The following is a 14,653-nucleotide window of genomic DNA, read 5'->3' as shown; positions in this document are numbered from 1 at the left end:
ATGTAAACCAAAGCAAAATGGAAAATAAGAAAAAGTCAGCCTTATCTAAAACATTTTTATATAGACTACCTTTCCAAACCTGCCTGAATCTGATAATCCCTCGGGCAGCTTGCTCAAAGCACTGCCCGGGACTCTCCAGGGCACGTTGAAGCAGCCTCCATCGCAAAACTGAGCTGGCACTTCTCAGCTATGCAAACAAAACAAGGCAAAACAAACAACAACAAAAAACCCCAAAAAACAAACAAGTTTGGATTTCTAATCAGTGTATGAGCACAATGAACAATTTAGTTGAGAAAAATAACAGATTAATGTGTCTATGTTTTATCATGGTTCTCAACACCAAAGGCAGGGCAGGGCCTAAGTGTCAGAAAGCAGCGGGCTCTTCCCTAAGAAGTTTATCTAACAGAGCAATACTTCTCCAGGGGAAGTCTAGGCATCAGGAAATACACCACTGTGGAATTGACTTCAAATGCAAACTGTCAGGCCCCGCCCCAGACCTGCTGAATTAGGATCTCTGGGAGAGGGGACCAGGCACCCGCTTTAACAAGCTGTGGGTGATTCTGATGCATGTTAGAAATTGAAATGGGCAATTCTGATTCTGAGAAGATGGAATGAGAACCTGGAAATCCAACTTGTGCAAGTGCCTGCAGGAGAGCCCTTACATCAGGTAAGTGTAGGAGACTCTAGACGCCTCCCTGGCTTCTTCACGAGTCCTGATGGAGGTGGTGTTTGGATAAGAGATGCAAGTCAGAATCACTGGTGGCCCTTTTTAAAATATATAGATTCTCTGGCCATTTCCCCAACTCTAGTCAGTTACAGTATCTGGAATCAGTGGTAGAGCAATGGATACAGTGTTGTTTTCCTGCAGTAAAGTGACTGAAATGAAGGAGTAACTTCTCAACGGGGATGGCTCTGTGCCTAGGGATGCTGGGTGCTGGTGCTACAGCTTGAGGTCCTCAGAGAAGAACCAGCACTGAACTCACACACATGCTGGAGCAGTGCTTTCTAGGGATCTCACTCAGCGCTTGGGCTAGACAAGCTGCAGCAGAGGCAACCCAGGACCAGAGCCCCTTCCCCAGACAGAGCTGAGAGAGAACCGCCTGCCCATTTGGCTAGGAGTGGGGACAACAGCCACACTTAACTTGGTTTAGAAAAATAAAGAAAGGTGCCATTTCTTTTACCAGTCATGCACAGAAAGATTTTAAGAAAACCAAAAAACACTACTAGGGAAATAAAGTGTGAAAAACATTGCTTTTAAAACTTCCCTTACTTTACCTTCTGCCTCACCTCCTATATTTGAAATTCTACAAAGTTAGCCTTGTATCAGACCTTCTTAGTCTCTTTATTTCACCACCAACGAGCCCACTGTTGTTCTGTCTTGCTACTAACATACCTCGCAACACTGGTAAGTACCTTTCCCTTTTTCAAGCTCTAAATCAAAATCAGGTTAATCAACCCACTTACAAAGCTTCCTTTCCTTGCAGTGTATCAACCGCAAAGAGCTGAGTGTTTAAGGTTTAACACTTTAGTCTTCAAAATCGCATACATTGAGCTTAACGAAGTGTTTGATACAGGATGACAGATAATGCTGGTTCTTCTTTCTTCTTCTTCTTCACTTACAAGGATCATCTTATAAAACTGCTGAATGTGTTTGACTCCCAGGTGTGGGGGGAAAAAATGACAGAGGAAACTCAAACACATCTGTAATACACATCTATTTCTATTGCTTAAAGGCCACCGAAAACCTTTAATCAGGACAGACCCTGCCAGGTAATGAAACCGCCATTTTGCCTGCCTGGAATATAAGGAAAGCTCCTGAATGCTAGAAACATTTTCAGATGACCCCAAGATATATGGATCTTTTGTTTCTGAGACCACACTTGTCATGGGGGGAAAAATAAAGAAACCAGATTAGAGAGCGGGGTCCAACTTGAGTTTTCCTGATATGAAAATTTTATTCTCTACCCACCCCCCCCATAGTGGATGCCTTTGTTATTTCTTGTCTAAATAGACTTCCCAAAATCTTAGCCTTGGTACATGAGGGTGAATAGCAGCTCCTAATCCTGGAGTGGTACAGAAAGGTCTGGGGTTCCTTTTTGAGAAAATGGTACTGAGATGCTACTATCCATCCTTTCGCTGACAAAGTTGACACTGTGTGTCACTCCTGTCAAGAACCACAGCTCTTCCTGCACCAAGTGGAAGGCTGCTGTCAATATGTCTAAGTGATGACAGCTGAGTGGCATTCAATGGCCTGGTAAGCATTCATCGGACCCTTTAAAAACTAGCTTTTTACCTTGACGGTGCCTTAAAATGGGGGCTTATAATAAGTCCCCCATCAATGGGCCTAGAAATTGCTGGTGTGGCTGCCTCTCCACAAAGCCCATTGTCCTCTGCACCATCACCCAGGATTCCAAACGGAGGCTCCAGGATTCCAAACAGAGGTTTCAGGATGCCTCGCTCTTCAGCACTAACTCCTTCCTATGTCCATCCCCATCCCAAAGGGAAGAAAGGCAGTGCTTAATCTGGTAACGATCCTGAAAAGTACCCACATGGTTCTTTCCAGAACACTGGAGGCTATCTTGAACGGAGCCTTGAAATAAACCTGCTTTCCTAGACACTGCTAAGTCTACACAGAACAAGACATGGCACAGCCTGGGGTAGGTTACATGCCATACAGAACCTTAGGGCAATTCCAGTCTTTGGCTCTATCATTCTTATTGTCTTATTTATTTATAGCAAAGAGAAATTTTCCCAGAAAGTCTTCTCTTTACAATCTGTCAGACCTATTAGAAAATTAAAATGAGACAACTGTTTCGGCCCTGGCCGGTTGGCTCAGTGGTAGAGCATTGGCCTGGCGTGCAGAAGTCCCGGGTTCGATTCCCGGCCAGGGCACACAGGAGAAGCGCCCATCTGCTTCTCCACCCCCCCCCCTCCTTCCTCTCTGTCTCTCTCTTCCCCTCCCACAGCCGAGGCTCCATTGGAGCAAAGATGGCCCGGGCACTGGGGATGGCTCCTTGGCCTCTGCCCCAGGCGCTAGAGTGGCTCTGGTCGCGACAGAGCAACGCCCCTGAGGGGCAGAGCATCGCCCCCTGGTGGGCAGAGCGTCGCCCCTGGTGGGCGTGCCGAGTGGATCCCGGTCGTGCGCATGCGGGAGTCTGTCTGACTGTCTCTCCCCATTTCCAGCTTCAGAAAAATACAAAAAAAAAAAAAAAAAAAAATGAGACAACTGTTTCACTGAACTTGCTTTCCTTTTTAGTTCAGGTTAGGTCAGTTCTGTCTCTGTTTCCACTTCAGACAGTTCATTCAGTGAGCAGTCTTAGAAGAACAGGCATTTTGGGGTAGATTCAATTATCCCCGTGGTGGTCCACAGTTCCTTGCTCTTCCCTACAAAATTCTATAAAAAAAAATTATTATCCTTCAATAAAAATAAAGAATTCAGACAGTTCTGAATCCGGTAAGTGTGTTATTGTCTCCAAGAAACCCTTGAAAAAATATTTCAATATGAAGGTCTTTCTGGAAACTGTGGTCACAGCACTTTAACTTCACTGGATGTTGCCTCCTAATGAAGTCCCCCGACTGCACGCAGGCTCCCGCTGTCAGTTCCCCTTCCAAGCTCCAGAACTGCTGTTGCACGGGTGCAACCACATTCGTCGGCGTAACATTTAAGACAATGGAACACTTTATTAGGTCAATGTAGCTGCACACATACATGTCTCTGTCTGGCTTGCACTTCTGTACAGATCTTTTTTTTCCCATTGCATCAATACCACACTATCGTAATCACTGTAACTTCGTTTTATATCTAGAAATAGCGAGTCCTCCAACTTGGTTCTTTAAGAAAAATATCTTTTCACATTTTCCACATACATTCTATAATCTACTTGTCAATTTCCACACACATTGAAAAAGTTCCTGAGATTTTTGTTGAAGTTGCACTGAAGTAATAAATCAATTTGTGGAGAAATAACATCTTTAAAATGCTGAGTTTTCTAGTCCATAGACAGAATAATAGTTTATCTGTGATTCTTCTGGATTTTATCCATCTATAATTCCACTGGTAATTTCTTTTAAAATTGATTTTAGAATTGACCTATGGTACTCTAATTCATGTAGCTAGAAAAAAATATTTTCATGTTACAGCAGTTCACAGATACAATTTAGTATATTAGATTAAAACTAGACATGTGGACAATTGGATTCATGGGAGAATACAAAGAGCTCCCAACTCACAAAGAACATCTTTATTTTCCCAGGAGCTTCGGAAATACAGTGTGTCCGTAAAGTCATGGTGCACTTTTGATCGGTCACAGGAAAGCAACAAAAGACGATAGAAATGTGAAATCTGCACCAAATAAAAGGAAAACCCTTCCAGTTTCTGTAGGATGATGTGGCAGCATGTACACATGCACAGATGATGATGTAACACCGTGTATACAGCGGAGCAGCCCACAGCCATGCCAGTCAAGATGTGGACGGTACAGAGGAAAGTTCAGTGTGTTCTGTGGATCGCTAAATTTGAATCTGTGACCAAAGTGCAAGTGAATATCGGCACGTTTATAACGAAGCGCCACCACATAGGAATAACATTACTTGGTGGGATAAGCAGTTGAAGGAAACCGGCAGTTTGGTGGAGAAACCCCGTTCTGGTAGGCCATCAGTCAGTGACGAGTCTGTAGAGGCTATACAGGATAGCTACCTAAGGAGCCCTAAAAAATCTGTGCATGAGCCCACATCGAACTGCACTGAATAGGTATGAAACTGGGAGAGTTTTCCTTTTATTTGGTGCAGATTTCACATTTCTATCGTCTTTTGTTGCTTTCCTGTGACTGGTCAGAAGTGCACCATGACTTTATGGACACACTGTACATGTTCGTTGTGTGCCACTTCCCTGTCCCCACCCCCCCCCCCACCCACCCCACCCCCACCCCACCCCCACCCCACCATACACTGAGAGAAAAGAATGCTGGCTTTTGGCCAATCTGCATTTTCATGTGTATTTCTCTCTCTTTAAGTATAAAAGAAGACAAAAACTGGTTGAAATGATATATTTTACTTGCCCTTCTGAACGTTAGATTCTCCTGATATCACCACTGATGGTAACTCAATTTCTAAAAGGCCTCCTGTTCCCACTTTCATGTCTCTCTGCAAAACCACCTCCTTTCTGGAGTCACCAGGAAATCACCAGGGTCCAGGCTAGTCGCTTCTTGGTGAAGGAACTTCCCCTGCTTACCGAGGAGTCGATCTGAGGGTGGAACGGGTCTGGTTTGCCCCGATCAGAAAGCCACGGAGAGTGAAACGCGCCCCAGTCCACCCGCTGTCGGACCCAAAGAACAGACACGCAATAAAGGGCCGGAGCCTTTGGCTTTGTCTTCAGCAATATTTATTGGAAACAGCGATGCTTCCCATGGTAAGAGTTTATACACTAAGCAGTAAGATTTGCCTTTCACTCCACTTGGTCCACTACCGCAGCTGGCACATTCGAAGCAGCACGTGAAACCTCTGGAAGAACCTGTACAGCTAGATAAATAGAACTCTGGCTAGAACTTAACGGGACTTTAAGGACTGGTACAAAATAAAAACAAAAACACTCATAAACTTACACACAGCACTGTGCACACAAAATGAAGAGGGGAGAGAAGGGACAGATAAAAGTAACGGCTGAACTGGGAGAGTTTTGTATATGCAGCCACACCTCTTAAACAGCTAAGCACAAAAATCATCTTTATTTGGTCCTCATTGAGGGCAGAATATGCACAAATGATGTTCAGAGAACACAAGGTGAAAGTGGAAAGGAAAGATATTTACTGTTTCTTGGTCAATTAACTAGTGGGAAAATGGTTTCTAGTGTTTTTCTCCTTGTGTCTCTGCGCCAAATGGATTCATGGAACATAGAAATTCATAAATAACACTGAAATGAACATATCTGTTCCCCTTCCCTGTACCTTCAGCAGTGCCCGAGATATACACCTTGTTCCTTTACAGCGGGAAATTTCATCTTGGAAGCCAGATCTCTCTCCTATTCCCAGGAACAGAGACGCTCCTCCTGTCAGCCCCTCCCACAGTCTGCTGACTAGCAGCTAACTGCCTTACTCAGAAATAAAATGGGAGCTCCCCTTGGGATTGAAGAGCAGGGAAGGAGGAGAACTGGCTGTCCTCAGAAATGGCGTCAGTGGGAGGAACAAAGGGGAATGTTTTCAGGAAAGGCTTTTAATCCACACTCAACCCTCTTCTACTGATAGCATCAATGGACTCTTTCAGACCAGAAGACAATTTGCCAGTGAGGGAGGCTTTCTTCAACAATTCTGTGACTCACATATTTGGGAGGGGGCAATGGGAAAGCAAAAACTTTCTCCTGTTAACCTGAGACCTGGAGATGGCCCCTGGCGATAGATAATATCTTCAGTAGGATGGATTTTCCGTGATGTGGCTCATGGTCATGATTCTAAGAAGCCACAGCCTCCTGAGAACTGTAGGAATAGCAGTTCTCTTACTACTGGCTGGTCTCAGGTGGTATTTAAAAAGCACATGCCATGCCCACCAGGTTGAAAAGATACCATCCATCACCATGACTCTGTGGGATCACACAAGTCAACCCAAGACACTCTGTGGGACTTGATGACTTGGACCACTGCGGCCTGCATTTGGGATGTGTTGTAAGCAGCATTACCAAAGCAGTGGTTAAACTTATCTATCTGGGTCAAGAGGAGGTGAGCCAGCCAGCATAACATACTAATGGGGCAGGGCAACCAGAATTTCCACATAGTTGATGGGGAAGAAGCCTGACTGGCCATGAAGCATCCCCTCATACCAGTTCTCATCAATTTGGTTAGTGAGTGTGATGATATCACCCTCTTTGAAACCCAATTCCCCTTCATTTTCAGGTTCAAAGTCGTACAGAGCTCGGCAGCAGGGCTGATCCATTGGTGCACCTGGGAGTCAGAGCAGGAGAGAAGAACACAGAAAAACAAGGGGAGTTTTACTCACAGATCTGCCACCTGCGCCACCCGCCTGCCGTCCCGGTTCCTCCCTCACTCCTCTTCCTGCTGAGGCTGCCTCTTGCTGCTGGTCCCCAGGGCGTGGCACCGCCCCGGCAGTCTTCAGAAGCTTTATCAGACTTCTGGAAGTTGGTGGATTCCTGTTTCCCTTTCCAGTATGAAAAATGACTGCATCCACTCTTGTGATGTGTATAACAGAATCTACCAAGGTCTGCCTTCCTGACAATGCCCAGCAATGGAAGGCCAACGACTCAAGGAGTTTAAGTGAGATGTAGGTTCATCATCCAGCAAGGCCAGAATTCTTCCCACGTCAGCACTTTAAAACCTCTGCCCGTGTGAAACAGCCCAGTCAACTACATGGGTGATGCTTTGCAACCTCAGAATGACAGTGCAATTCTCACTTTATAAAAACAAAGACTCCAGCCTGACCTGTGGTGGCGCAGTGGATAAAGCGTCGACCTGGAAATGCTGAGGTCGCCGGTTCGAAACCCTGGGCTTGCCTGGTCAAGGCACATATGGGAGTTGATGCTTCCAGCTCCTCCCCCCTTCTCTCTCTCTGTCTCTCTCTCCTCTCTGTCTCTCTCTCTCTCCCTTTCTCTTTCCTCTCTAAAATGAATAAATAAAATAAAAATAAAATGAAAAAAAAGGTTTTAAAAAAACAACAACAAAAAACAAAGACTCCAACCTCTGGAAAACAGCTATAATGTAGTAAAAACACAACAATATAAAACACTGGGTTCAAGTTCTAACTTCATGTGACCTTGTACAAGGCCTCTCGCTCTCAAGCTTTTTTGTGTAACAACTAATTTCACTGGTACTATCATATCTATCAAATGAGGTTAGGTAAAAAGTTACAGAATCTACACTTTGTAAACTATTGCATATTTAAATGTGAGGAGTGCATCAGAGCTGCAGCATATTAAAATAATGTACTATACTCTGGGTAAAATAATAAAGGGTGGAGTCATACCTGATAAACAACCTAAGTTAAATGACCAAATATGACTTTCTCACCTAACCCCACATCTACTTCTAGAAGAGTGTGACTTCTCATAGAGGATTAACAAAGAAAAATGATCAAATTATTAACATCGTCTGCATAAACACGCAGGTATGTACTCAGCAAGCACATACAGCTCCCGTGTCGTCCACACAGCTTTGAGGAGAAACAACGTATTCAATATTTTTTTAAAGAAAGCAGAAAATTAATAAGTCTCAGAAAAAAAGAGTAAAACATGTGGTTGTTTTCTGAGCAGGAAAAGAAAGTTACACACAACATATATGACTAGTCCTGTAGCCAGCTCACCTGTAAGAGCCACCCGTGTGCGCCCCACACTGGGCTCCACACAGCAGGGTGACCCACAGGCACAGGGCTTCCCCTCCATCCAGACCTCACTTTCTCCTTCCTGGTCTCCTCACAACATCTCATAACAACTGTCTGACTAGCACATCAGCACTGGAGACACAGTGAAGACAGGGGAAAGCTGTGTATCTTTAAAATCCACATCCAGTATGTATAAGATAGCTTCCGCTTCCTCAACCAGGCAAATGTTAAGGTCGAGAATATCTCAAGCACTCTATTCACCCAGAAGCTCTATTCACCCAGAAGCTCCTGTGCCTCAAGAAACCCAACTCCAGGCGGGCGGGGCGCTGCTGCCCGGGCTGACGTGTGAGCGCACAGGGCACACACTGCCCGGGGCATTCACTCTCTTGCATCCTGGGACCACAGGAGCAGAAAAACAGAAAGATGCCACCCCAGCAGAAAACTGACATGTTATAATGATTCTACCTCCACAAAGGAGGGTCCAAACCAAATGTGATGAGGGGGAGGCTAAGAGCTGATGATGGAGTCAGAAAAAAAAAGGATGCAAAGTTTTACAGAGGGAAGGAGAGGAAAAGAAATGATCAGAGAGAAAAGAAGGAAGAGCCTTTTTCAAAAGAGTTTCTACAAGACAAAACCATCCTGTGGGAAATATTGCTATATATTTTTGGGCAGCCCCTAGAATTGCTGGGAAAGTGTCATTGGGATGAGCCGCAGGCCCATACAAGCGAAGTCCGCAGGTCTCCGCCCCTTACCTGAAGGTTTGGGAGTGCCCGTGTGGGAGAGGCCTCCATTGGGCTGAGTACTGTCCCCAGTTGGAAACTCCAGGCTCATCCGTGGTTTCGGTTGATATTCCCTTCTAGGCTGAGATGAAGCTTGCCTTATTCTGCAGTGAAAAGAAAAGGAGAAAACTGAGAGTATGCAGACAATTAAGAAGAAAAAAGGAAAGCAACAAAACCCAGGAAGTGCTTATTAGGTCACCCACCAACCTGCCAGGTGGGGCCGGGAAGCTGCAAGGGCCCTCAGCTTCCTTATGTGTGCATGTCTCTGCGTGGAGTGGTGTCGCCTGTGGTCATGCCTCCCTGTCCACGCTCTCTCTCAACCCCTCCCTTCCAACCTCACTTACTCAGAGCTCACTCTGCACTGTGCCAGATGCTGGGGGCCACAACCATGAATTAGTCACAGTGCTGGCTTTCGAGCAGTGCGGGACACGTAACATAAAACAACTGATTAGCATGAGCGGCAGTAAGTGCTGTTACAGAGACATGTGCTAAATGCTACAGGGACACAGGGCCGGGAGGGGGAGTCGGTTTGTCCACGGCGAAGTTGGAGAAGGTTTAAGGAAGGTGAAAGATAAGTAGGAGTCACTTCCAGAAGAAAGGTATTCCATGCAGGGCTTGAGAGGGTTGGAAGAGGGAAAGGAGGAAACGCCATGTGCTCTAAGACAGTGAGCAGTGAGTGTGCAGCACAGAAAGGGGGAAACGGAGGCCAGCAGGAGGAAGGGGGAGGGGACGGCCCGTGAATGCACTCTGCACACCCGTAAGTTTTTCCTGCACTCCACTAAAGAAAGAGTAGAGCATATCTGCAAAGGCAGGGAGAGTTTAGGGCACAGTGACAGTAGAATGGCAGCAACTTTGCACATATTTCAGGGGAAAGAAAGGAAAGAACATCACACTCAGCAGACGTCACAGAGACACGTGTTTCTATAGTGCGTTCAAGCGCACGGTTTCCAGCCGTCAGGGAGGCTTCCTTCTCCACACACTTCCCCGGGGCGCACTGAGGGAAGGCGGCCAGAGCACCCATCGGGGAAGACTGAGGAGAGGACGGACAGGCGGCAGATGGAAACCACAGGACCAGGGGAAGAGGTTTCCCATAGCGCAGCACAGTGACTGGAGCTTCACTGTGCATTCAGCCATCTCATTGGCTATGAGGGTCTAATCTGGCACAAGCTGACCAAACAAAGTAAAACAGAGCCTAAGACAAAATCAAATCAAGACAAACGATCCAGAGGATCAGCAAGAATTTTGGCAGAAATTTTTCTTCAAATCTATTTCTCTATTATTTCCACTTCACACCATTTTATAGGAAGAAAATGGCAATGTAAACTGCAGGGGACTGCAAAATACCTTTCTTCCAGTCTGACAGTGACTTGCTGCAGGATCTGGACTGCCTGCTTATGGTACTCCAGCTGGGCCTGGGCAAGTGCAGAGAGCTGGCTCACCTGTTCAATCTGCAGACCGATGGGGGAATAACACCTTAGTTAACTGGGTTACTGTCTGTAAGCAGTTACTACTGTCCTGGACATATGACAGAGCTGCCCTGACACACAGCTCGGTGCTTGGTGATGCCCACGACCATATGGTGAGCCAGGCCAAGACACACAGTTTTACAGGTTCCACATTTACTAAGGATAAGAAAGCGTCCTTACGCTTGGGAACTCCAGCACTATGAGGAGAAGCAGTATTACTCAGAATCCTCCTGACAATCACATAACTCTCATCAAACAGTCTCATGCTTAGCTACAACCTCCTGAGTAGGGTTTGGCTATTTAACTGATATCCGAGAAGAAAAGGCAGGTGTGGATCAAAGGCTTCGCTGCTCCCCATACTTTTCATGCTTAGTATTAGTGCTGTTAATAAAAATGTGAATTTTGATTTCTCACAGGAGGCACCATGGGAGGCAGTGTGGTATGACAGAAAATCTTCTCTCCTCTCTGAGCCTCATCTATAACATAAAGTAATTCCAGCTCTTACATTCCCAGCATACTTAATTACTCTTCGTTTTGCATCCTTGTGTTGTGATCTAGCTGAAAAATAGCCTCCAAGTGAACAGAGGCAATGCTTCCCCATGAGTTTTGGGGTGGGGTACAGCCTGGGGTACAGGGCAGGAGCCCTGTGACACAGGTCACCCTCTCCCCCGTGCCTATAGCACTCCTCTGCAGGAGGTAGGCAGACACAAGTTGTTTTACATAACAGACCTACACTGTTTCTGTGTGATGGAAAAGTCTGGACATGATCAATGTCTCGCCCATCACCAGTCAGGGCAAAGCAGTTAAGTGATAAGTACCCAGAAGCTCTGTAAACACCTTGGCAGAAGTTAGTCAGCAAGTGATCAGGCCAAAGGTGGGGTGAGCAAGGACCGGAAAGCTGGTTAACAGGTTTCAGGATGTGAGTGGCTGGACTGTAAATCCTAAAGCCATGAGTAATATTCAGTACTCTGGACATGTGAAAGCAGCTTCTAAACTATTTCATCTACATCCCAAATGTAGTACCTATGCTACATTCATCAATCTCAACTGAAATTACCTTTTGAAAGAAAATGTCAGCGTTACTTCAAAATGCAGACTACCTTAAATTAACCTATGTTCGACATTCTCTTCTGAATGCCTTTTAGTTGATATATAATCTGAAGTTGATCTGCCTTGTATTTCAAGAGTATTTTTTTTTTATTTTTTTAGTTATTGGACTGATACATGGACCATCAGAAACATTCTTTATCTCTCCACTATTGGTAAGATCATTAGTAGACAAAAATGTAGTTAAATTAAAGTATAGGAATACAGGAAAAAAACTTTACCATGTTTAATCTACTGTATAGTTTCAAATTATTTTTTTAAAAAGCATGTACTAAAGTTCTCACCACACAGTATAATCAGATATTAAATTACATAGCCTTTAAACACATAAATCCGAAGTCTCAATGGTATGAGATTGAATTAAATTTAAAACCACAGGCGAGTCACTCACATCCATCTCCAACAGATTGAACATGCTAGACTCGGCGATTTCTTTAGACTCATCAAACTTCTCCAGAGCTTGCCGGAGCTCTTCGTCTGGAATCTTGCCCTGTCGTTTCTTCTTATAATCAAAGTCCAGGCGTCGGCCCTCCATCTTCTTTAGATGATGCTGAAAAAGTCAAGGGCAGGCATCTACTTTGAAGGGACTCATGGAAAAGGCCTATTTAGAGCTCACTTCCCCATGGTGACCATTAACTTCCAAAATAAGACAGGCTAAGTTCCAAAATGTGTCACCAAAGAAAGAAAGAAAAAAAACAACCAAAATCACGCATCAGTGGGGCAAATGCCTCCAAAGGCTAAATGTGGGGAAACATTTTTAAAAATAATTAAGAGCAAAAAAGAAACTGTGGGTAGTACCCGTGCCCTTTATATCCTCTGCTCTTGCTGGGACAGGGCCACACTGGAGTGTGCCTTTCCCTTCCAGGACAGAAGCTGGGGACCCGTGTTCATACTCTGCATGTGGATAGCACAGGGCCCACCAACCCCCATCTTTCAAAGAAATGCTATCTTATGAGAAGGCAGGAAAACCCCCACTTTCCTTGAAATAGTAAAAAAAAAGAATAGAATTCTTGATTTCTGAATCATAGAGCATTAGCATTTGAAAGGACTTCTGCATGAGGCAAGCCACTCTGTTAGAACTGCCTCATGAATTATTAATTGCTTATTTGAAATATGGATTCCTGACCACCTCGATTAGGATATCCAGGGCTGCAGTCTGGGAATCTGTACCTTAGCACTTGCCCTAATTGACCAGAGCAGCTTTCAGGGAACTACCCACTAATGTAAGTCTCCCACTTGATGCTCAGCTACAAAACCTGACTTGGAAGGGCCTCTCAAAGGGACCTAACACCCACACTATATTCACTCCCTCCTTTGCATCGTCCCAACCACTGCCTGTCCTGCCTCTGCCCAAAACCTTTAGTGACCAACTAAAAAAGTTGTTTCCCAAAGCTACAATGTATTTTCCCCCCAAGAGCTACAGTGTCCCTTTACAAATGGGTAGAAGAAGTGCGGGCATTCCCTTGATCTGGGTTGTGTATAGAAAGACAGAAGCAGATGAAAACAGAGCTGGGAAGAGTGAAGGAAAGAGAAGGAAAGAAAGAAGAAAACCATCCTAGACCTTCCCTCCCATGCACACCCTGCCTCCAATCCATGCTCTGATCCAAAGTTAAATGTCTGTTCCTCTGGCAGGAAAACTCTTGGACAACATTTGCACTGTAGTCAGCCACAGGGCAGGTACTGCAGTCAGTTCCATTTTCGGTTTGGAGTGAGTCTGCCCCTTCCTAACTGAGCGACCCTGAGCAAGTGGTAGAGCGGAGGGAATTAGCTAGGATAAGGAGCTCTAGACTTCCCGTCATGGCAGTCCATGTCACAATAAAGAAAATTACATTTCAGACATGGTCAAGAGCAGAGATCTAAGCGATCTTTTCCACATGGAAAAGAGCAGAGATCTAAGCGAAAGCTCCTGGGCATTGTGCTAAATCATGCTTGTTGTAACTATTCCCTCTGCCTTGATACCCAGTCCCTGCCAGACACTCTCAACAGTAAGTGTCCAGGCATCTGGATACGTCAATCGGCTACAAATATTTGTTAAAGGAATGAATGAACAAACATCACACACCTAGTCAGAGGTAAAGCTGGTTGAACTTTATTTGAACTAGCTCAACTGTTTTACATGTTTTAGGAAGAGAACAGTTGCGTACTCTTTCTCAGTCCTAACAACTGTTATGAAAATACAAAAACATCTTTTTAGACTGATAGGATACCTGTGTACTAACAACTAGTGAGGCTAGAATTTTAGAGGATGACATCAGCCTAGACCAGAGAATAAATACTAAAATTGTGTATTTTCAGGGAAAGGATATTTTCTGGAGGAAAAAAAAAAGCTTAAAAACCTTGAAAATTGAATGCAGAAAAGTCAAATGTAACATTTCATGAGTGGCACGGTCATAATAGTGGGGCAAAAGGTATTGCATTTCTGATTTCTATCAATTTATTTTGCTGGACCATTCTGCAATTAGCGTGCCCAGCGTTGACAACATGTACAGCAAGCTTAGAAAATGTTTTCTAAAGGAAAAGGACGCCTGCACCTGTACAACTGAAACTGCCCTCTTCCCGAAGGAGTAGCGGCCGATACCTGGATTTCCCTCAGGTCTTTGTCATGAAGATTCTGAAGGGGGTCAATGAAGTTCTGCTTCACTTCCATGTCCAAAGAGTCTTTCACCTCCGAGAGCTCCCGCATGGCCTCCCCCACCTCCCCTAGCGCTGGGCCTGGAAGGGGAGAATGAAACTTTTGTGTGTTAAAGAACGGAGGTAAATGTATTTGCATTGACAGGGTCCATCACCAAAGAACACCCATGGATTTCCGCCTGTCTCCTGGAGACCACCAAGATGAGAGGAAGTATGTGTGCACGCCCTCCAGAGAACAGCGTACTTCTGACCTAAGACAGTTCATACTGGCAAGAGACTCAGTAGCCCTTATGTGGGTGGCAGCTCTTACAAAATTTTACTTTTACTTTAAAAGCAATTTGGGAAGCTCCC

The 14,653-nt window shown here is 45.0% G+C and overlaps 1 protein-coding gene across 2 annotated transcripts in view; it reads right to left on the bottom strand.

The window, feature by feature from the left end:
• Positions 1 to 5,363: 5,363 nt before the first annotated feature.
• SH3GL2 (SH3 domain containing GRB2 like 2, endophilin A1) overlaps positions 5,364 to 14,653 on the bottom strand; it is a 263,678-nt gene continuing 254,388 nt past the window's right edge. For both annotated transcript variants that reach the window (XM_066368229.1, XM_066368228.1), the window contains exons 5-9: positions 14,250 to 14,383; positions 12,063 to 12,221; positions 10,443 to 10,546; positions 9,072 to 9,202; positions 5,364 to 6,929 (exon numbers count right to left, since the gene is read on the bottom strand). In XM_066368229.1, the coding sequence (XP_066224326.1) occupies positions 6,730 to 6,929; positions 9,072 to 9,202; positions 10,443 to 10,546; positions 12,063 to 12,221; positions 14,250 to 14,383 (728 nt within the window). In that variant the 3' untranslated portion in view covers positions 5,364 to 6,729. The remainder of the gene's footprint in view (positions 6,930 to 9,071; positions 9,203 to 10,442; positions 10,547 to 12,062; positions 12,222 to 14,249; positions 14,384 to 14,653) is intronic.

Source organism: Saccopteryx leptura, chromosome 2 (assembly GCF_036850995.1).
Source record: "Saccopteryx leptura isolate mSacLep1 chromosome 2, mSacLep1_pri_phased_curated, whole genome shotgun sequence".
Lineage (NCBI taxonomy): Eukaryota > Metazoa > Chordata > Mammalia > Chiroptera > Emballonuridae > Saccopteryx > Saccopteryx leptura.
This window is presented reverse-complemented; position numbering and strand designations above follow the sequence as displayed.